The sequence below is a fragment of the Notolepis coatsorum genome (assembly GCF_963971535.1).
Source record: "Notolepis coatsorum genome assembly, chromosome: 17".
Taxonomy (NCBI): domain Eukaryota; kingdom Metazoa; phylum Chordata; class Actinopteri; order Aulopiformes; family Paralepididae; genus Notolepis; species Notolepis coatsorum.
Window position 1 is genome coordinate 107,224,304 of NC_140181.1, and position 22,429 is coordinate 107,246,732.

General features: G+C 43.2%; 1 protein-coding gene across 2 annotated transcripts; it reads left to right on the forward strand.

The window, feature by feature from the left end:
- Nucleotides 1–285: 285 nt before the first annotated feature.
- On the forward strand, nucleotides 286–21,073 carry LOC311244544 (transcription cofactor vestigial-like protein 4). Of its 2 annotated transcripts, XM_084334109.1 has the most exons (6): nucleotides 286–431; nucleotides 1,534–1,681; nucleotides 4,688–4,853; nucleotides 11,467–11,671; nucleotides 14,795–14,909; nucleotides 18,206–21,073. In XM_084334109.1, the coding sequence occupies exons 2-6, from the start codon at nucleotides 1,600–1,602 to the stop codon at nucleotides 18,409–18,411; spliced, it is 774 nt and encodes a 257-aa protein (XP_084190235.1). In that variant the 5' UTR covers nucleotides 286–431; nucleotides 1,534–1,599; the 3' UTR covers nucleotides 18,412–21,073. The 2 variants fall into 2 exon arrangements, with proteins under 2 accessions (XP_084190235.1, XP_084190236.1); XM_084334110.1 differs by lacking the exon at nucleotides 1,534–1,681.
- The last annotated feature ends 1,356 nt before the right edge of the window (nucleotides 21,074–22,429 follow it).

Below are 22,429 nucleotides of genomic sequence, written 5' to 3' on the forward strand. Positions count from 1 at the left end.
TATTAGCAACGCCGAGCTTTCAAACCATCCCGTTTCTCTGTCCGAAACCCTCGTGCAATTGTGAGCACCTTTGTAATTTCTCTGTGATACTTGTATAACGAACGGTTCGGCCAGAACCAGTCCTTCAGGATACATCTCGGTGCATCACGGTCACGGAAGGGGCTAGCAGTCCTCCTGTCTGTCTGTCTCTGCTGAACGCGCATGTCGGTGCGTCACTGGACGCGCAGGGGAGACGTGACGTCACCACGTCCCTTTTGTCTGAACACAGTGTAGCTAACTGTTAGGACCGAGCTAGCTGGCTAGCGGGAGAGCTAACACACAGCCGAGGAAGTGAAGCAAAGTTAAAAAGGCTATCATTTGGAAGAGTTTGTTCGCCTCCTTTTTTTTGACGATTGAATATATTAACCTCGACTTCGAAAGCGATCAAACTTGTAAGTTGTCAACAACGTAAACAACGTATTGTGGCCTTTTTTGCAGTCCACCCAGCAACTTTTAGAAAGTTGGTTCATGCTAACGGCTAACGGTCGGCTAACGTGCTGCTAGCTGCTCTCAGGCTGACAGACACCCGCCTCTGTGTTTGTTATTCCCGGTTGTGTCGCCGACGCTATAGCTGCTTACAGATCACTCAGTTTGTTAAATAGCTGCTAACCTAGTCAACGTCCAGGATCAGCGTAACGTCAGTGGCCACTTTACTCGGCTAACTGTTAGCTAGTCACGTTCACGTTGGGCTGGATTATAACGTTTGTCAAAAACAACTCGCTAACAACATGTCTCGTTGTTTCCCCCACTTCTCTCCATGTCTTGCTCCATCTCTCTGCTCCGTCTCTCTCTCCATCATCTCTGTTCCATCTCTCTGCTCCATCATCTCTGCTCCATCTCTCTGCTCCATCATCTCTGTTCCATCTCTCTGCTCCATCGTCTCTGCTCCATCGTCTCTGTTCCATCTCTCTGCTCCATCTCTCCATCATCTCTGCTCCATCTCTCTCCATCATATCTCCATCTCTCTGCTCCATCATCTCTCTGCTCCATCATCTCTCTGCTCCATCTCTCTCCATTATCTCTCTGCTCCATCTCTCTGCTCCATCTCTCTCCATCATCTCTGCTCCATCTCTCTGCTCCATCTCTCTCCATCATCTCTGCTCCATCTCTCCATCATCTCTCCATCTCTGCTCCATCATCTCTCTGCTCCATCTCTCTCCATTATCTCTCTCCATCTCTGCTCCATCTCTCTGCTCCATCTCTCTCTTCATCTCTCTCCATCTCTCTGCTCCATCTCTCTCTCCATCTCTCTGCTCCATCATCTCTGCTCCATCTCTCTCCATTATCTCTCTCCATCTCTCTGCTCCATCTCTCTGCTCCATCTCTGCTCCATCTCTCTGATCCACCTCTCTGCTCCATCTCTCTGCTCCATCTCTGCTCCATCTCTCTGCTCCATCTCTCTGCTCCATCTCTGCTCCATCTCTCTGCTCCATCTCTCTGCTCCATCTCTCTGCTCCATCTCTGCTCCATCTCTGCTCCATCTCTCTGCTGCAGGACGGACGCCTTGCTGCTGTCATATCTTTGCTAACATAAATGTTAGCAACTAGCCAGTCCGGGTAAATGCTTTTCACCAGAATGGACCTGTTGAACTCCCAGTTCCTGGATAAGATGAACAGCAACATCGGGAGACTGCACTACGAAGGTAGCCATTCCTCCTCTTCTTTTTCCTCATCCTCTTCTTCATCCTCTTCTTCGTCATCCTCTTCTTCATCCTCTTCTTCATCCTCTTCTTCATCATCATCTTCTTCCTCCTCTTCATCACCTTCTTCATCATCCTCTTCATCATCTTCTTCATCCTCTTCTTAATCCTCCTCCTCCTCTTCTTCATCCTCTATCGTTAGCTATCAAGCCGCAGCGAGTGATGTATCTGAAGTAACGTTAGCCTCAACTCTTGAACTTCTTTGTAAAAAAAGACGTAGCTAACGTTAATTAAAAAGTGTCTTGACTAGAGCTGCCGCGGTATTGATTATTTCCTTATCGCACAAATTTGCAAAATATTTCCTACCGCCGCGGTTTTTACCGCACGCACACAAAAAATAAAAAAAAAAGTTTGAATGCATTTTTTTTTTAGTAGTAGTCTACTCTTTATAGCATATAGCCTGCCTCTAGTCTAAATGTCTATCTTTAGAGGATGACTTTGCAGCATGAATATTGTTTGGGATTCGGCAAGCACGCATTAGTTATTGAAAGTGAAACACGGAGGCGCAGTTCACTCGGTGTCGCGGGCACCCCCCCGACCCTTTCTTATTATTATTACTATAAAGTTACTACTTTATAATAAAGGCATTCGTTTTGTGGCATTGACATTATATAGTTATGCGTTCAATAACATCAGCGTATTTACCGGACCATAGCAAGCAATACTCTATTCATATCTCAGTTCCTTTCTTTGCTCAGAGCGTGCCGAGTTGTCCCATTCTGCGGTCTGTTAATAAAGTTTTCAATCAGACAAGTGTATAGAACGAAGGGCTTTTATTATAACATTCGTTGCAGACAGTAAAATCATTATGTCTCGTTTAGTACTCCTGAAGAGCGATGATAGTCCACTCCGGCGGAGAGTTAAAGCTAACGTTATTAGCTGTTGTGATGAACTGACATTCAGGACGTAAAAACGTGTGACGCGTCTCTCTTCTGACCAATCAGTGGTCTGCAATGTTTCACGTGACTTTTCTGGTACCCAATAGGGTCGCTTGGAACCTCGATAGACGAGTAGGGTATATCTGCAGAGCCGCAAGCCCAACGAGAGGAGGGTAAATTATTATTATTATTATAAAAAACAGCGGTGACGCGGTATTCAGCCTACTCTGCGGTGGCCGTGATGTAACAGCGATACCGCGGTAATGCGGTAATCGCGGCAGCTCTAGTCTTGACTTCCCCTCAACACGCACGTCTTCTACTGACTGTGAGCTGCAGGCTGTGAGCCACGACGACAAGCTGTCAGGGGTCTAACATTAGTACTACTGTATGGGAATGTTAAAGTAATCCACTGGTGCAATTATAAGGGATGCAATCCTATCGTTATAATTTATATCTCATACGTGTTGTGTATGTCGATGTATATTCTAACGTTAAGTTCCTGTATGCAAGTGATATTTATTTTTACATTTGGTATACAAGGAGGTCCTGACCTAATACCAAATGGCAGTGATTGGTCATATCATTATGTTTTGGGCCACACCCACTTACACCTATTGACTAGGGGTGGGACGATACATCGATCCAGATCGATACATCGATGTAATTATCAACAATCGAATCGGATCGATGCGATGTAATAAGATCGATTCATATCGATACTCTTATTTTGAAAATCCTGTAGCGAGTCTCATATCCGCCCAAGAACAACAGCAGTAGCTCCGTGTGTGTAGATGTTACAGCATAGCATTCTCCCTTTCTGTGTGTGTGTGTGTGCGCGCGTCTTTGGAAAGACCAGATGAGGTCAGAGGAGTTTGATGTTTAAATGTTATTTAAACATAAACAATATAATACATAATAAATGTAGGCCTATACATGATCATGCAACATCAACAAATTGTTGTAGTCAAGTCAAGTCAAGTCAAGAGTTTTAATTGTCACGGCATACAGGTATACAATGAAATGCGGGTGGTCTTGCCCGCAACGATGTGCAATACAGTGGTACATATAATAGAATCAAAAGAAGAAACAACATTGTGCAGTAACAGGTAGCAGGTAACATGGAGTGACATCTCGGTATCTGTACATAGTTATTTACAGAGCATGTGTGACATGCTAGTTAGCTTTGTAGGAACGGTTTGGGAGAGGGAGGTTGTGAGTTTTGAGTTCCAAAAAATGTAGCTTAAAGTTTAAAGCTCAATATATAAAAACGTGGCACTTTACAGTGAACAGGAGGTCTATTTGTATTAAAAACAATAGATTGATTTTCCTTTAAATGTCTGGAAGAGCTCAAAAATACAAATGTCAAATGATATTTTCATTACCTTTTTTTTGTTGATCTAAATGTTACTGATTGTGTTAAATGGGCATATGATCATCTCATATCGATCGCAGGCACCTGAATCTAAACATATCGTATTGTATCGTGAGAGACTTTGTGATATCGGCAAATATCGTATCGTTGTCCAAAGAATCGATATCGTATCGTATCATGATGAAACTGGTGATTCCCACCCCTACTATTGACAAAAACATTGAAATATACTATATTATGTCCTCAGTTTGACATAAAAGCGTATTTGTAAAGAATGTGTATGATTTATAAAGTAGAAAACCAATGGTATTCACAGTGGTGACAAAAAAAAATTGCAAATTATATTTAAGCCCATTTGAATTTGTATAATTTCACAACAAAATCTCTAGCATTTTCCTTTCACTTCAGTATAGTACATTGTGTAGATCAAGGAGTACATAAACGTTTTCTAGCATCTGTAATTATTACTGTGTTATGAGATTCAGGCTGCATTCACTTTAGATCCGACAATGTGGGGAAAAACACAATAATTTGAAGCCGGGTACTGTGGTTCGGGTTGTGGTTACCGCAGGGGTTGCCGAAAAAAGAAAGTTGAACCATATTAAACTTTTGCAGTAATGCAACCCCCCCACCCACACACACTGTGGTGGCCTTAACCTGAAGTCTGCTAGAGAGAATATCTTCTCTTCCATCCCACAGGTGAGTCCCGGATGCCCTCTCTGCCCACTGCCATGCCCAGCATGAGGACCGGGCCTCCTCCCATCTGCCCGGGCAAGAGGAAGTATGGCGATGAACAAATGGATGACCGCGTCGACTGTGACAATGACCACATGACCAAAATGAGCAGACTTTTTGCAGCTCAGCTGTAAGTGTACCGTCAAGAAGCACCGATTTATTGTTGGGAGTAATCCGTGTTTATTCTTGGATTTAAACCATTTATTTGATTAGGCGTATTGACGAGTGGTATGTTAAACAAAAATAACTTTTTCTTTAATAAGAAGCAACACTACAAAGGATTCCATCTTACATTTAAAGGAACACGCCAACTTTTTGGGAAATTAGCTTATTTGCCATCTACCCTGGAGGTAGACAAGCGGATACATACCCTTTTCTTCTCTGTGCATGCATTAGGATTAGGGAACATAGCCTAGCCGTGATTCACTGGAAGTAGGTGTGCCAGTGTAGCCTAGTTCCAAACAGTCACGAAATACACTCCAAATACAACTTTCCTGTAAACATGTTGTGACCTGTGTATTTACCACGTGGAGAAAAAAAGAAAATGAGTCATTTTCGTTTTCTAAGCAGATATATACTCGAATTTTTTTTTGCCGAACCTGCCTAGGCGCAGTGATTTCATCACCTCAAATGCCTGTTGCTTTTGAGGTGTAAGCTGTTTCAAATATAGTTCAACAAGGATCATAAACGTATATTGCTGACAGTTGTTTTGGTGTACAAAATTGGTAAATGGTGCATTTATATAGTGCTTTTATACAAAGCGCTTTACAATTTTGTTCCTCACATTTTACCCATTCACTCACACATTCACACACCGATGGCGGAGGCGACCGTGCAAGGTGCCAACCTGCTCATCGGGAGCAGTTGGGGGTTAAGTGTCTTTCTCAAGGACACTTCTGCCCGGGAGGAGCGGGAATTGAACCGGGAACCTCCGGGTTACCAGACGACTGCTCTACCTCCCGAGCCACTGTCGCCCGAGGTGGTGTGTCTGTCGTAGTGGCCCTCGCTAACACCCTGGTATTGTGTTTGTTGTTATAAGTCAGCTGTTCTATAGTAGTTTCAAGTTTCTTTATTAGTTGTCATTTTAAGTAGAAAAGGGGGTAACCACTGCGCTCAGACAGGTGCGTAGTCCAACATTTTGTGCGTTATATAACGCACAAAATGCTTTCAGCCACACTGAAGAAGGCCGGATGGCTGAAAGCGTTTTGTGCGTTATACAACTTGTGCATATAAAAATAAAAACAACGATTTTCCCCGAGTGCGGTCCCTATTCCATTTTTTGCAACTTTATTAGTTGTCATACATACTATACATCGTCGCTGTGTTGTGGTGTATGGGTCTCTAGTAAGTCTGTGATTTGTCAGAAATTGGGGCTTCCTGTTTGGTTTTGAACCCGGTTGCTGGGCAATGGGTGCGCCGAACACTCGACGTGAAAATCTCCCCGGCCACGCCTGCTCTGCAGTCCTTGTTATTAGTACCAACGGATATCATCATTTTAAATTCACAAACGCAGCAGACTGTCGATAATGAATGGCTTGGCAGCATATGACCACCTCCAGTTCTACACTAGATCCTATTGAACTTCCTGTCAGCGCGGCCCCGGAATGATGAAACCCCAACTCCTGTGCTCAAAGGGAGGGTTTAACGCTCTACTACAAGTGTTGTTTATGTCCCTGAGACACCAGCATGCTGTTCAATAGTGTTGGGCCTTGGCAAGCGCCTCATACCTTATTGATCACACGTGTAGACTGTAATATATTCACATGTTTACAAATGTGAATGAAGTCTAATAGACCCGGAGATATATCTTGTTTTTAGGCGCACAGGCGGTGGCTGTGCCTCTGGATGAGCTGAAGAGTAGCAGAGAAGGCAGGGTGTTGACGCTTCTTAACCCTTTCACTGCCGCACTACCAAATGGTTAACCCTTTCACTGCCACATGACAAAGGGTTAACCCTTTCACCACCACACTACAGAAGGTCAACCCTTTACTATCACACTACCATCTGTAGTGTGATAGTAAAGGGTTAACCTTCTGTAGTGTGGTAGTTAAAGGTAGGAATCTGTAATGTGGTCAAATGGCGACCTCTAGGCAAAACATGACAACATGATACTGCGCTTTGTTTTACAGTTCTTTGTTTGTGTGGATTAGATTTCAGTGCAGATAGGGGAGGTGCTGCTGGGGGGAGGGGCTGGGGGAGGGGCTGCTGCTGCTGGGGGGAGGGGCTGGGGGAGGTGCTGCTGCTGCTGGCCACACCTCAGGCTCTGGAGACACGATGCACTGTAATGAGTCACTAAGCTCCACAGGTCAGACCTCAGGCTCTGGAGACACGATGCACTATAATGAGTCACTAAGCTCCACAGGTCAGACCTCAGGCTCTGGAGACACGATGCACTATAATGAGTCACTAAGCTCCACAGGTCAGACCTCAGGCTCTGGAGACACGATGCACTATAATGAGTCACTAAGCTCCACAGGTCAGACCTCAGGCTCTGGAGACACAATGCACTATAATGAGTCACTAAGCTCCACAGGTCAGAGGTCAGACCTCAGGCTCTGGAGACACGATGCACTATAATGAGTCACTAAGCTCCACAGGTCAGACCTCAACAAAAGAAGTAAGCGAAGCACGACACCAAGCGGGGCTCTTTGGCCCCAGGGGTCACTGTTTGATGGCATTACAGATTATCCCTTTAACACATTGTCTGCCAGGCATTGTGCCCATCTTTGTGCCCTCTCTGCCAGCGCTGTAAGCCTATGGAGATGTTTACCTTCTTTGCAGGGCTATAACTTTTTAAATATTATAGCTATATCGACATTACTATGGCCCATTCAACATCGGGTATCTATCGTTCCGGATGTGGGAACGTTATATTTTTCCATTCATACATTGTCGTGTTAATACCGTCGTGAATATAAGTGTTTTTGGAGTGTATAGCAGTAATTCCTAAAACGCGAGTTAAAAGCCCAGACGCATATGATACATTATCGATTGGCGTTTTGTTCCTATACACGCTATATTAAAAAATTCAAATGTATATGATCGGTATACATTATGCTTCATCATGCGTAAAGGAAAAGGGGGGGGGGGGGGGCGTTTATAATTCCTTGATTGTCAGTAACGGCTTTTTTTAGTATGGGTTTATACGTTGATCAGATGGATTGCAGTGAAATAAATAAACAATCGAGCTGAAAATAACGGTAGATTCCTCTTACCGTTCGCCGATGAGTCTGGAGGAAAAGAATTCCAATTATTCGATGTCGATCTGCTAGATCCATTTTCCGTTTGTATGACGCAATAAACGCCGAAATCATATTGATTCTTGCGTTTCGAAAGCGATCCAATGCACTCGAGTGTGTATCTAGACCCACGTTACAATATATCTCTGGTGGAGGAATTTCCCTCGATGCACCGAGCGCCACTTCCGGTTTGGCGTGGAGTGTAACTCGCCCGAAATCCACCAGGGGGCGGTATTGAGGCGTTGCAATATCAGAACAGGGTCCAGCTGCGTCCCGGAGGGAGGCAGGATGAATTATGAATGCCATGGCGAAAAAATTAAATATTGATCCCAAAAACGAGTTCCCTCGTTGTTGCCGCACAACGCATGGCGGGCAATAACAAGTATACTCGTTGTTGGCGCACAATGTGTTAAGGTAGAAAGAAAATACCAGCACTCGCATTGTTTTGATGTTTATGTAATGCACTGCACCAACATGAATGGATGCTTTTTTTGTGTGAAGATTACTATGTTTTCAACTGCCTTTTGATCATGGAATGTGATGATACAGGAATGTATGTAGAGCCATATGAAATCCGTTTTTATTATTTTCCAAATTCCATTTTACTTTTTCCCAAATTCCGTTTTTCTGTTTTAATATTTCAGAATTCTGTATTTAGCTTTTTATGCTCATTTTACCATCAGAAATAGTGTCTAATAAGTGGGAATGAATAAATGTCCACAATTGAATGAGATATAACAGTCCATTTAATGTTTTTAAGTGCTGCAACTCAGAAATACAGTTCAATTTTACACAATATTTTTCAAATAATATTGTGACAAAATAAAAATGCACACAAAATAAAAATACACATTTCAAGTGTAAACAATAGATACAGCTACTACTACTGACATTATCACAATGACAATGTCAGTAGCCTAGCTATATCTATTATATTGTGATGAAATATAGTAATGCATAATTTAAGCCCCTTTAGTTTAGTTTATTTCGTTTATAAAGGACAGTGTATATTGACAATCATTTGCATTAAACAAATGGATGGGTGCACCAGATTTAGCTAGAAGCTATCATTTCCATCTATAGTCCTATGTACTGTAAGTAACATTATATAGCTATTTAAGTTTATTTCGTTTATAAAGGACAGTGTGTAATGACAACCGTTTGCATTAAACAAATGGATGGGTGCACTAGATTTAGCTAGAAGCTATCATTTCCATATATAGTCCTATGTACTGTAAGTAACATTATATAGCTATTTAAGTTTATTTCGTTTATAAAGGACAGTGTGTAATGACAATCCTTTGCATTAAACAAATAGATGGGTGCACCAGATTTAGCTAGAAGCTACTGTATCATTTCCATCTATAGTCCTATGTACTGTAACGTTACATAGCTATTTAATCACAATAGTGTCGTGTTTTTGCGGGTCCAGTCTGCGGAATGTTGACAGGATTTGCAAAACACCTTATCGCCGGAGGCATACAAGTCATTAGGATACTGCTCTGCTCTGAATTTAGGGCTTATTGCGGAATTTCTTAGCTTCTTGACGATGTTAACATCAAAGCAGCCAGACGCTTGGAGACTGCTGTGTTGTGTGTAACACGCAGCGGTCCCCGCCTCCCCGGTCATGTTGTGTGTAACACGCAGCGGTCCCCGCCTCCCCGGTCATGTTTGCTTTGCAACAAACGTTCCACCCAAAAACGGAATTTCAGTCCAGATTAGGCCAAATTCTGCAATATTCCACGTTTTGCAGTTGATTCCATTTTTATTGGTAAATTCCGTGATTCCGTCTGCGATTCCGTGAAATGTATGTCGAGGCTGTGAGTGACAGACAGGAATGTATGTCAAGGCTGTGTGAGTGACAGACAGGAATGTATGTCGAGGCTGTGAGTGACAGACAGGAATGTATGTCAAGGCTGTGTGAGTGACAGACAGGAATGTATGTCGAGGCTGTGAGTGACAGACAGGAATGTATGTCAAGGCTGTGTGAGTGACGGACAGGAATGTATGTCGAGGCTGTGAGTGACAGACAGGAATGTATGTCAAGGCTGTGTGAGTGACGGACAGGAATGTATGTCAAGGCTGTGTGAGTGACGGACAGGAATGTATGTCGAGGCTGTGTGAGTGACGGACAGGAATGTATGTCGAGGCTGTGTGAGTGACAGACAGGAATGTATGTCGAGGCTGTGTGAGTGACAGACAGGAATGTATGTCGAGGCTGTGTGAGTGACGGACAGGAATGTATGTCGAGGCTGAGTGAGTGACAGACAGGAATGTATGTCGAGGCTGAGTGAGTGACAGACAGGAATGTATGTCGAGGCTGTGAGTGACAGACAGGAATGTATGTCGAGGCTGTGTGAGTGACAGACAGGAATGTATGTCGAGGCTGTGAGTGAGTCACAGGAATGTATGTCGAGGCTGTGAGTGACAGACAGGAATGTATGTCAAGGCTGTGTGAGTGACAGACAGGAATGTATGTCGAGGCTGTGTGAGTGACAGACAGGAATGTATGTCAAGGCTGAGTGAGACAGGAATGTATGTCGAGGCTGAGTGAGTGACAGACAGGAATGTATGTCAAGGCTGTGTGAGTGACAGACAGGAATGTATGTCGAGGCTGAGTGAGTGACGCATGACACTCCCGCCTCTTACCTCATTAACTAGCATCATGACTAAAACCTCTTTGAAGAGGCCGGTCGTGTGTGGAATCACTCTTGTTTACATTGTTGTTAACCCTTTCACTGCTGCACTACCAAAAACGGTTAACACTCAACTAACCGCCTCAGACAGTCCTTCATACCAGCGGCCATCAGGCTCCATAACAGTGGGCAGGGACTGCTGCCAGACACAGACATCCAACTAGAACTAATAGGAACCCAAAAAGGACAATAGCACTACCTTATGTATACTGCACCTTATGTGACACTGTGAATACTGTATATTTCAGTTAGTTAGATAAGTAAATTATATTGACTTGTTTGTTTACACTGCTTGTGTTGTTTTTACTACCTGTACCCCCCCCCCATCCCCCATGCTGCTATGATGCCTGAATTTCCCCAAGGGGATCAATAAAGGAATATCTTATCTTAACCCTTTCACTACGACAATACACAGAATGTTAACCCTTTCACTGCCACACAACGGCAGGTTAACCCTTTCACCGCCACGCTACAGAAGGTTATCCCTTTACTATCACACTACCGACGGTCCTTTTTACTATCACACTACCGACGGTTAAAGGGTTAACCTTCTGTAGTGTGGCAGTGAAAGGGTTTAAATATTCTCGTAGCCTGTTCCCAGCTTAAAGTCAACACTGTGTCCGTGGCCCTTTTGAACAAGTCATGCGCTTGAATCCCCCGCACCCTCATTAAGTGACGCTCTCCTCTCCAGACATCAAAGCGGGGGCAGATTTAAGTGGGCTATGAATAGACGGAGCAGTTGGTGGTCTGTGTGTGTCGGGTCACGGCGTCACGCTAATCCACCCCCTGTACCTCTCTCTGTAACAAGGGTTCGGCCCGCCAGCGGGGACAACTGGAGCCTCGGCCCCGCGGACTGTGTCACCTCCTCCAACGGTCTCCATGGGAACCACCTCTACGCCTCCATGCCGGGCTACGCCGGCGACCAGCCCCTGGCTCTGACCAAGAGCAGCCTGGACACGGGGCCCGGGGCCGGCGAGAGGCACGCCACAGCCGGGCCCATGGAGCGTCAGCAGGTCGGTGCTTCTTCCTGTGATGGGGAGGTGGGAGTGTGTAGACTTGGAGAATGGGAAACGCATTCATTCTAGATTATCGTGTGTAGACTTTAAAACCCATTGAAACCGGGAAACACATCTGTGTGTGCAGTATATGCACTGCAGGCTATATAATGCATTATTAGCAGGCGTTTCAGGTCTAGATGGGTTAACGGTTTACAACTGGATGGTTTATCAAATAAACGATGAACATTCATGTATTTCTATGATTTAACCCTTTCACTGACACACTACCTTCTGTAGTGTGGCAGTGAAAGGGTTAACCTGCTGTTGTGTGGCAGTGAAATGGTTAACCTTCTGTGTATTGTCGCAGTGAAAGGGTTAACCGTTTGGTAGTGTGGCAGTGAAAGGGTTAAAGGGGCTGTAAAGTGGTATTTTCATGTTTGTTAAAATAAGTGGTTTACATAATAATAGCTATACACTCCGACAGCCGTCACTGATATAGAGTGTCTGGTCAGTAACATGGGTCTCCCAGTCCCTCTGCTCTGCAGTAAACAGTCATTACTGATATAGAGTGTCTGGTCAGTAACATGGGTCTCCCAGTCCCTCCACTCTGCAGTAAACAGCCATCACTGATATAGTGTTTTGGTCAGTAACATGGGTCTCCCAGTCCCTCTGCTCTGCAGTAAACAGTCATCACTGATATAGAGTGTCTGGTCAGTAACATGGGTCTCCCAGTCCCTCTGCTCTGCAGTAAACAGCCATCACTGATATAGAGTGTCTGGTCAGTAACATGGGTCTCCCAGTCCCTCTGCTCTGCAGTAAACAACCATCACTGATATAGAGTGTCTGGTCAGTAACATGGGTCTCCCAGTCCCTCCACTCTGCAGTAAACAGCCATCACTGATATAGAGTGTCTGGTCAGTAACATGGGTCTCTCAGTCCCTCCACTCTGCAGTAAACAGCCATCACTGATATAGAGTGTCTGGTCAGTAACACGGGTCTCTCAGTCCCTCTGCTCTGCAGTAAACAACCATCACTGATATAGAGTGTCTGGTCAGTAACATGGGTCTCCCAGTCCCTCCACTCTGCAGTAAACAGCCATCACTGATATAGAGTGTCTGGTCAGTAACATGGGTCTCTCAGTCCCTCCACTCTGCAGTAAACAGCCATCACTGATACAGAGTGTCTGGTCAGTAACATGGGTCTCTCAGTCCCTCCACTCTGCAGTAAACAGCCATCACTGATATAGAGTGTCTGGTCAGTAACACGGGTCTCCCAGTCCCTCCACTCTGCAGTAAACAGCCATCACTGATACAGAGTGTCTGGTCAGTAACATGGGTCTCTCAGTCCCTCCACTCTGCAGTAAACAGCCATCACTGATATAGTGTTTTGGTCAGTAACATGGGTCTCCCAGTCCCTCTGCTCTGCAGTAAACAGTCATCACTGATATAGAGTGTCTGGTCAGTAACATGGGTCTCCCAGTCCCTCTGCTCTGCAGTAAACAGCCATCACTGATATAGAGTGTCTGGTCAGTAACATGGGTCTCCCAGTCCCTCTGCTCTGCAGTAAACAACCATCACTGATATAGAGTGTCTGGTCAGTAACATGGGTCTCCCAGTCCCTCTGCTCTGCAGTAAACAGTCATCACTGATATAGAGTGTCTGGTCAGTAACATGGGTCTCCCAGTCCCTCTGCTCTGCAGTAAACAGACATCACTGATATAGAGTGTCTGGTCAGTAACATGGGTCTCCCAGTCCCTCTGCTCTGCAGTAAACAGACATCACTGATATAGAGTGTCTGGTCAGTAACATGGGTCTCCCAGTCCCTCTGCTCTGCAGTAAACACACAATACATGTTCTGGTATCCCGTTCCCACTTCATCCAATCAGGAGAGAGAACTCCACACTGCAAACATGGTCTGACAAAAATAAGAAACTAGTTTTAAGCAAATTATGTCCGTGTAGAAAGTAGAAAATCGACCAGTGCAGTAAGCAAAGATGTCTTGAAATAAGTAAAAATATCTAGAGTTCTCTCTCCTGATTGGATAAAGTGGGAAGGGATACCAGAACATTTAACAAGAAAATACCGCAGCTTACCACCTTACAGCTCCGTAGCCATGTTATTTGTGGATGATGCATAGATTGCATTGAAATGCAAAAAGGTGTACTTTTTGCAGGAAACAAAACCTCTGTGGTTTCTTTGCAAACAAAAATGACACATTTACGGAGAAAACAAAGCAGTGCATTGGCTTCGGACACGAGACGGAGCTTGTCTGATGCGTGACTGGCGTGAAGCTGCGCGGAATATACAAGCGTGTTTCCCTGCTGACCTCTAGAAGGTTTGACTTCACAACTAAAAACGTTGTATGAATGTGATCGTAATCCGTCCAAATACATTTGGTCTTCCTGAAATATGGGGACTGTGAACAAAAAGGTCTTCTCCATTAACCAATCGAGTTGAAGAAGGTAAACAAAAAGCAAGAAGCAAGCTATAGAAGTGTGCAGCAGTGTATATATACTATTATATATATATATAGCAGTAGTAGTATTGACAAGCCTGTGTCTTGCTCACGCTAAACCTACCTAGATCAAAACCTTTCAGACATCAAAGAGCGATGGAAGAGATGAAGAGGTAACTTTCTGCTGAAGGCAAGTGTCGGAATAGCACGTTCAGGCATGCACACGCACACGCCTTCCATACACTGTCCTGCCCTCCTTACATGTTAATTGTGCTCACGTTTGTTTCTGTGACTTACTTCAGTGTTCAAATGACTTGCATTACATTTGAAATGTAAGACATTTAAAAAAAAATTGAGAAACCAAGCCTTATTTTACACATGTTTTGCGTTGAAATGTACTTGGCAGAGATAAAAGCTTTCAGCTTCTCACTACTAGGCTCACCAGAGTCTTCACGAGTTGACTAGTATTTAGTTTCTGGTCAGATCATAGCTGCTTAGAGGAGCTAGCTGATGGTGGTAGTGAAAATTCAAGTACCAGTGCGGACATTTCTCAATGTTATATTTGTGCAGGCCGCCAGCTGTGAATCATTCACTGTTCTCAACTGGGCCGTGGTCAACTGTCATGTTCATAAATCATCACGGAGCATCCACTTATAATCGCCCTATTTGTTGATCTTCCCACAGAACCGTCCCTCTGTCATCACTTGTGCCCCTGCAAGCAATCGGAACTGCAACCTCTCCCTCTGCCACATGAACGGCTGCTCCCCCAGCCCCCCTATCGATCAAAGGAAGGCAAATGGTAAGGATTGAAACGGTGAACATAAAAATGTCTTATGTCTTAAACACTTTGGCTGCCGGAAAACGCCTAAACACGTCATTCCCGGCCATGCTCAAGTTGCCGAAGACGCTTTACAGCGTCTTTGATATCAATATTTCAAAAATCTGGGACCGGATTCATATTTCCCCTCCGCTGGCCTGAGATCCACCAGGAGGACCCACTGAGCTCTCTGGCGGTTCAGGAGCGCCATCTGGTGGCCGATCGGCGCAATCGCTTAACAGGAAGTGCCGTAGAGGTTGTGCTGGTCGGCCGTATTACTTCCGGGCACTCGATATAGGTCCTCGATCTCGACACACTACATAGCGATCGATTGCCAATAAGTCGATAAACAACATGATTTGGACGTATATACCATTATACAAGCTGGAGATGGACCGGGTAAATCGACATCCCATAATGGTAAAATTTCTACTCTACGATGATCGCCCAACGGCGCGCGGAGACTGGGGTGAGTTTTAGCGTGTAAAATTACCGTCTTCGATACTAACTGCTATTATCAACATTTGACCCACATTAGATGATTGGTATAACGCTGCCCACGGAATTATAAACGCCCCCTAGCCCATCCGGTCAACATCAGATGACGTGTAGTAACTTCTAGAAGTACGTCTAGTTGGAATTTTTTATATCGCGCTGATTGCCATAAAACTGTATTGCATCATCAATATAATGTATTTGGGGCTATAGATCACGTTCTGGAGAAAGCTGCAGAAAGAGATGAAAACATACTTATACATTAGACCATACTTTACTATGAATATGTGAATGAAAAAGTTTAACGTTGCTACACAATGAACAATACATATAGGACTTTGAATGGGCCCTAATAATGGCAATGTAGCAATAGAATTTAAAAAGTTATAGCCCTGCAAAGAAGGGGAATTTCTCCATAGACAAATAGCGCTGGCAATCCAGTCATTTTCCGGATTTCTGGCCGGCACCCATAGTGTTAAGGAGAAGTAATTTGGGACAACAGGGAATATGTTTTTGTAATACTTTAGATAGATAATTAGTTATCTGTTCCCAGAAACTTTTAACTGTGGGGCATTCCCACATCATATGTGTAAAAGTACCAGTAGTATTTAGAGAACAAAGTGTACAGTTTGGTGAAATAGCACGTCTCATTCTATAAGCTTTCTGGGGGGTTAAATATGTTTTATGGACAAAATTGAAATGAATCTGCTGATGATTTGGGTTTCGTGATGCCATAGTAACATTTCCCCAAACTCTGGTCCAATTGATAGAGTGATGGTGTTCTAATCCCAATTCTGTGCTCCACGATTGGATAACAGGTATTAACGAAGTACATCTTTGTGATAGATCTTTATAAATTATAGAGACTTGTCCTTTGGAGAGACCTGCAGTTTTTTTAGAGAAAGTAATTAACGGGTGAGTAGGTGGTTTGGTCCATGGAACTCCATAGGCTCGCATAGCCGAGCGGAGCTGTAAATATAAAAAAAAGGAGGTGCCAGGTAAGTTATATGACTCTTTCAGATCTGAGAATGTTCTTAGACCATTGTCCTCCATAACATCGCCAAGTACATGAATGCCACAGTTGGACCATGATTGAGCTACAAAACTGCGGCCTCCGCTAAGCAAAAACGGGTTATGAAATAAGGGAGTCTGTTCATGCCACTTAGTATCCCAATTAAGTAACTTTTCATATTTGCGCCATAAAGATACGGCATGCGCTATTATCGGACCATAACGTAATCTACATTGCTTTAGTGAAATATCTGTAAAGACAATGTCTTGTAAACGAATCGGCGCCACAATATGTTTTTCAATATTAAGCCAGGGGGCCTCAGAATTTAAATTAAACCAACTCAACAGAGGACGAAATGATAACGCTTGAAAATATAACTTAAAATTTGGCACAGTTAAACCTCCAGTAAGTTTAACCCGAGCTCGCTTGTCTCGCCATATAAATTTTGAGACTGCTCTATGTAAATTTTCCCAATGAGCAACAGGTGGGGCAATAGGAATCATGGAACTACAGAAGTTTACTCGAGGTAATATGTTCATTTTGATAATAGAGACTCTTCCGGAAAGGGAGACAGGTATATTACACCATCGATTGAGATCATTTATGATTGACCTAATGGTTCTATTGTAGTTTACGGACACAATTTTTTCAATTGAAGGAAATATATCAATACCAAGATATTTAAATTGGGTTACAACCGGGATCTCATGGTCAAGCACAGAGTTAGGAGTGGTTCTTAGGTACATTAGTGCTGATTTGGTCCAGTTTATTTTATAACTTGAAATTGAACTGAATTTTTCAAAAAATTTCAGGAGGCTTGAGAGAGACTGAGATACATTCTCCATATATAACAAGATGTCATCCGCATAAAGCGAAATATGATGATCAGTAGAATTTACAGAGATTGGCTTAATGTTTTCTGATTGCCGTATAGCTTGGGCTAAAGGTTCAAGGGATAAAATAAACAAGCTTGCAGAGATCGGATCCCCTTGCCTACTTCCACGAGTGATTTTGAAAGGAGGAGAACTAATATCTCCGGTTATGACACTGGCTGATGGATTAGAAAATATTATTTTTACCATATTTATATGATTTTGACCTAGTCCCATATGTTTCAGTACAGCCCAAAGATAGGTCCACTCCAGGCGGTCAAAGGCCTTCTCTGCGTCAACAGAGAGAACAGCTGACGACACTTTAGCTTGAGAGGCAGAGTTGACGATGTGCAGGAGACGTCGCAAATGATCAGACGAAAGCCTTTTTTTTAACAAAACCACTTTGATCTGGGTGAATCAGTTTCGTGTTTCGTGTTTATTGATCCAACGCTGGGTACTGGAAATATGTATTCCACGCTGTTTTGGGGCTCGGCAATGAATTCGATCCTCTCGGGTGACTTGCCCCGAGAAGTAAAATGAGGAAGCTGGACGATAGGGGGCGGTATTTTCCCAATGGAACTCGGAGAGAGTTTGCAGCACTAACGTGAGACTAGATTGATGAAATATGAATTCAAAAATCGCTAATAAAAAAAGCGAGATTTATCGTCGCTGCCACTCAGCGGTCGGCATGAACTAACGATAAATCTCGTCGCTGGCACTCAAAGTGTTAAAAGTGAATTGTATCCTTTTTAAATGCCCTTTTAAAATGAAACATTGTGCTTAGGAAAGTACTTGGGGTTGGTTGGTAATACAAGGTTGCATGGGTTTTGCTCGCCTTCTCTGACGTCGCTCGCCCCCTCTGCCCCCCCCCCCCCCCCCCCCCCCCCCCCCCCCCCCAGCGAACACGGTGTGCGACCCCGTGATCGAGGAGCACTTCCGCCGCAGCCTCGGGAAGAACTACCAGGAGCCGGAGCCCGTCTCCGACAACTCCGTGTCCATCACGGGCTCCGTGGACGACCACTTCGCCAAGGCGCTGGGCGAGGCCTGGCTGCAGATCAAGGCCAACAAGGGGGGCGGGCCCCCGAGCCCAGAGGCCGACTCGTGAAGCGGAAGAAGGGGGCGGCTGCTGCCGACTAGTGAACCACCATCACTTCCTTAGTGTTTCCTGACGAGGGTGCAGACTGACCGCCGCCGTGTCGTCCTTTGCCGCCGCAGTGACTTCCCTTTAGCTGAAGAACAATGTAAGACAAACAAGCCATGTATTAGTATGAGTACGGTGCTCACATAGGCTGCTCACCTGCTATCCAATGACTCAACACTGAGGCCTGTACTCTAAATTGGCCTAGAGTATGTGTGTGTGTGTGTGTGTATATGTATATATATATATATATATATATATATATATATATATATATATACACACAGTATATATTTCTACGAAAAACCCCATTGGATGGACACAGTCTTGATCTGACTTGTCTTGTGGAAAACTGTACATGTCATTTTCATTTTGCTATACGATGAAAGAAGTCCACAACAACAATGATCAATTGATAAGAGGCCTGTCTCGGAACACAAACCCTGTTCGGTCTTAAACTGCCTTTTTCCCCCCGCCTGCCTTGTTAACCAAAGAATTCGCCTGCCTTTTTCCCAACAACATATACAAGCCATAGATCTGGTCCCCCAGTCTCCGTACTAACACACACACACACACACACACCCTCATCCTTATCACATCATCATCATCATCATCATCATCATCATCATCCTGCTTTTCAGTCTTTTGATTTTCTTTTTTTTACGTTTTTTCTTTTTCTTGAAAAGGACAGCCAGGTCTGATTTGCACTATTGCGTTTGTGACCGTTTAGGTAGCTATTTACCCGTTCTTCAGTCAGAGCTGGATGTGTTGGGAGTGTGTGCTGTTGTCCTTTGACACGGTGATAATGCAATCAAGGCTCTGGTCTCCCTCTGGTCCCCAAGGCTTCTCTCTTACTCACGATGTTCTCTTAATTCTTCTGAACTGGACATACCTATTTTATTTACTAAAAGGGTTTTAGTTTTGTTGTTAAGTTTCCTTTTGTGCTCACTGTGGTTGATAACTTGGTAAACTAGTATCAAGGATGGTAGGCTTAGTATCAAGGATGGTAGGCTATTCCTCTAACTAGGAAGCATGTTTCAAATAGCTGGTTTCTATTACAAACCTTTATTCTATACTATTTACCCTCAGAATTTATTTTTTATCAGTAACGGTTTTAGAAATACTCACTGCTGGTACAGTTGTACTCAATATATTTTTTGTATCTGGTTTTCATTAGTTAGTATATGTAGGCTTATACATTAGCATCCATCTAATGTCCATCTAAATCACAGCCTCTGGCAAGGTTGTCTGAATGCATTGTAATGGGCTAGATTGCTTATTCTGTGATGGAGGATGCTATAGCTTTTACGCATGACTGAATACAGCTAACATTAAACCTCTGTAGGGCAGTCCTGTCTTCTGGGAATTGACTTAACAATGCTGTCGGTAATGGCTTTATTTATTCTAAACATAACGTTTTTCTTCACGCTAACCTTCGGCCTGATTTCTGGGTTCCGCCATCGCATTTCGACTAACTTTGTTTCGTTTTCCTTCTCGAGGATAAACGAGGATGTCTACATTCCTCCATTTTTGCGAAAGTGGTCGATTTCTTTCTCTGATCGTACAAGGGGGGGATTTTGATGTGCATGCAGTGACCCTTTAAAAAAAATATAATAATAATCACCAGTAGACCGGCACGAACATTCCACCATCACCGCCTAGCTTTGGTCAATATTGTTTGTGGTTGAGTTTCGTGGGCAGGGGGTGTGGGTTCACGCCTAAATCTAGGCGAAGCTACGGTGTGAGTCAAGGAGAAGATCCGGGGGGAGTACCAGTTAGTCCTTAGAGAGTCGTTATGCAGTTGCGTTTCGTTTAAAGTCAGTTGTAGCACCCGTCTGAAATGATCTATTTACGTAACGTAGCATAACCTAATGTGTCGACACTGATGAGAAATGGTATTGTACAATGAGATTTTTTCTTTTTTTAAGTCACTTCTCAACTGTCCTTCTGAGAAAGGTATACTTGTGTACTTTGCATTTAATATTCTACACTGTTTCTAAGAATTACTATATACACTACCCTGTCTTTCCTTTTTATTTTTTACTTTGATATCTTACAAGACAAATCATTACGCCGCGCGTAGTGATCATAGATTTTTTTTTATTATTAAGAACAATGTACTCATGTAGCATGGATATTCATTATCCTCTAACCATGCGGTTTGTTTTCTTTTCTTTTCAAAGTTGAACTTTTTCCATGATTCGTCAGAGGTATAATAAGTGCAGGAACACATCGGTCATTTGAAATGAAAATACTCTCTACCGGTACAGCGTGGGAACGACCCCTGTCACCGTACTAACGGTTTGAACAGAGTCTGTATACCGGTCTCTGTGTATACCGCAGTGGAACTAAGGGATTATCTTGGAATCTTCCTGTTTGACACAAGTTGATTCTAAGTGATATATGTTTGGGTTTGATATTCCAATGTTATTTAATTGCTATATTAGACTGCTTGTGCCTCAAAAGACGAGCTGCGGAAACGAACTGAATCCAGGTGTCGTTCACATGAAAAAAGAAAAAAGAAAGAAAGAAGCATTGAAATACCTTTTTTGTTCACTTTTGGCCTTATTTCTCCAGAAGAAAATGCCACTGTTTTGTACTTGATTTCTTCTAAATAAACATACAAATGCTTAAACCGTCTTAGAACTCCCTTTCATTTCTCTCCTCTCTCACCCTGCTTACTGTAGAAATATATATAGCTTAATGCTATTTACAATTTCAAATGAGGTTGAATTGACCATATTCACGCGGTGGCCATTTTGCTCAAATGATGTCATGCTCGTGTCAAGTTCCTTTCCACCCTGTTTCCTCTTGGGTTCCTTTCCGCCCCAAGATGGGAACAGGGTGGAAAGGAACCCAACCTGAGCATGCCATAAGAGCAAAATGACTGCCGTGTGAATAGGGTCAATTGTATTTAGTATGGTCTCCTTGTATGTTTGTAGGTACTCTTAACTACTCGCAGCTGTGTTTTGGACAAGTTGTTCCCTAGGGTTGAAAGGGAGGGGCAACTGGGATCCCTCAGTTCAGTAAAAAAAAAAATTGGATATTGGACACGTAACAATGGTCATTACATAAAGTTTTACCAGCTGCTATTGCAGCATTGTCCAATTGTCCGAAAAGGGCTAGAGAGAAGCACTACTTGTCGGGCCCTACCCTGAAGACTTACGTTTAGTTTTATTTTTTTACATTTACATACATGCATGCATTACATACACTATACACATACCTGCACATGTACATACATACACACCTACCTATATTCATACATGATGTCTATCTATAGCATTGCTCTGTATATATACATAGTCCATACACGCATACCAGTGGAGGTTTCTCTATGACAACACGTGAAACACAAATTCACTCATAATTCATAATTATTATTAATTTACATATATATATATATATTATAATTTTTTTTTATTAGAAATGTTTTCCTCTGTAAAAAAATGCCAGTGAATTTTTTTTCTCCAAAAATGGCAAAAATTGACAGCTCTGAGCAGGCCTGCACTGCAGTAATGACTGCAGTAAATATTCGTGCAGATGGCTCCACAGGTTGACCCAGGATTAAATAAATAATAGCCAATCAAAATAGGCTATTAACGTCATCTAAGCACGGTCTGTGCATTTAAACTCTTGCCATTGAATGGGGGATTGAATGATTGACAGCCTTGCAATCCAATACATGGAGGTTGAATGATTGACAGCCTTGAAAATCCAATCAGAGATTGCTGCATTGCACAGTCAAAACAGTCCAGCTGCAGGTCCGTAGGTTAGGTTTAGCTGGGGCCAATCTCAAGTTTCTCAAGTTTCTTTATTAGTTGTCATACAGAGAAGTACAGAATACTTTTATACAAAATGTAACAGAAAGAAGCATTTTGTATAAAAGTATTCTGTACTTCTGTATGACAACTAATAAAGAAACTTGAGATTGGCCCCAGCTAAACCTAACCAACGGACTGGACTGTTTTGACTGTGCGCAAGG

Coding starts and splice junctions, on each gene's coding strand:
- LOC311244544 (XM_084334109.1), top strand. CDS start 1,600: ATGCTTTTCACCAGAATGGACCTGTTGAACTCCCAGTTCCTGGATAAG. Junction 1,682..4,687: donor CGGGAGACTGCACTACGAAG/GTAGCCATTCCT, acceptor TCCATCCCACAG/GTGAGTCCCGGATGCCCTCT. Junction 4,854..11,466: donor AGACTTTTTGCAGCTCAGCT/GTAAGTGTACCG, acceptor CTCTGTAACAAG/GGTTCGGCCCGCCAGCGGGG.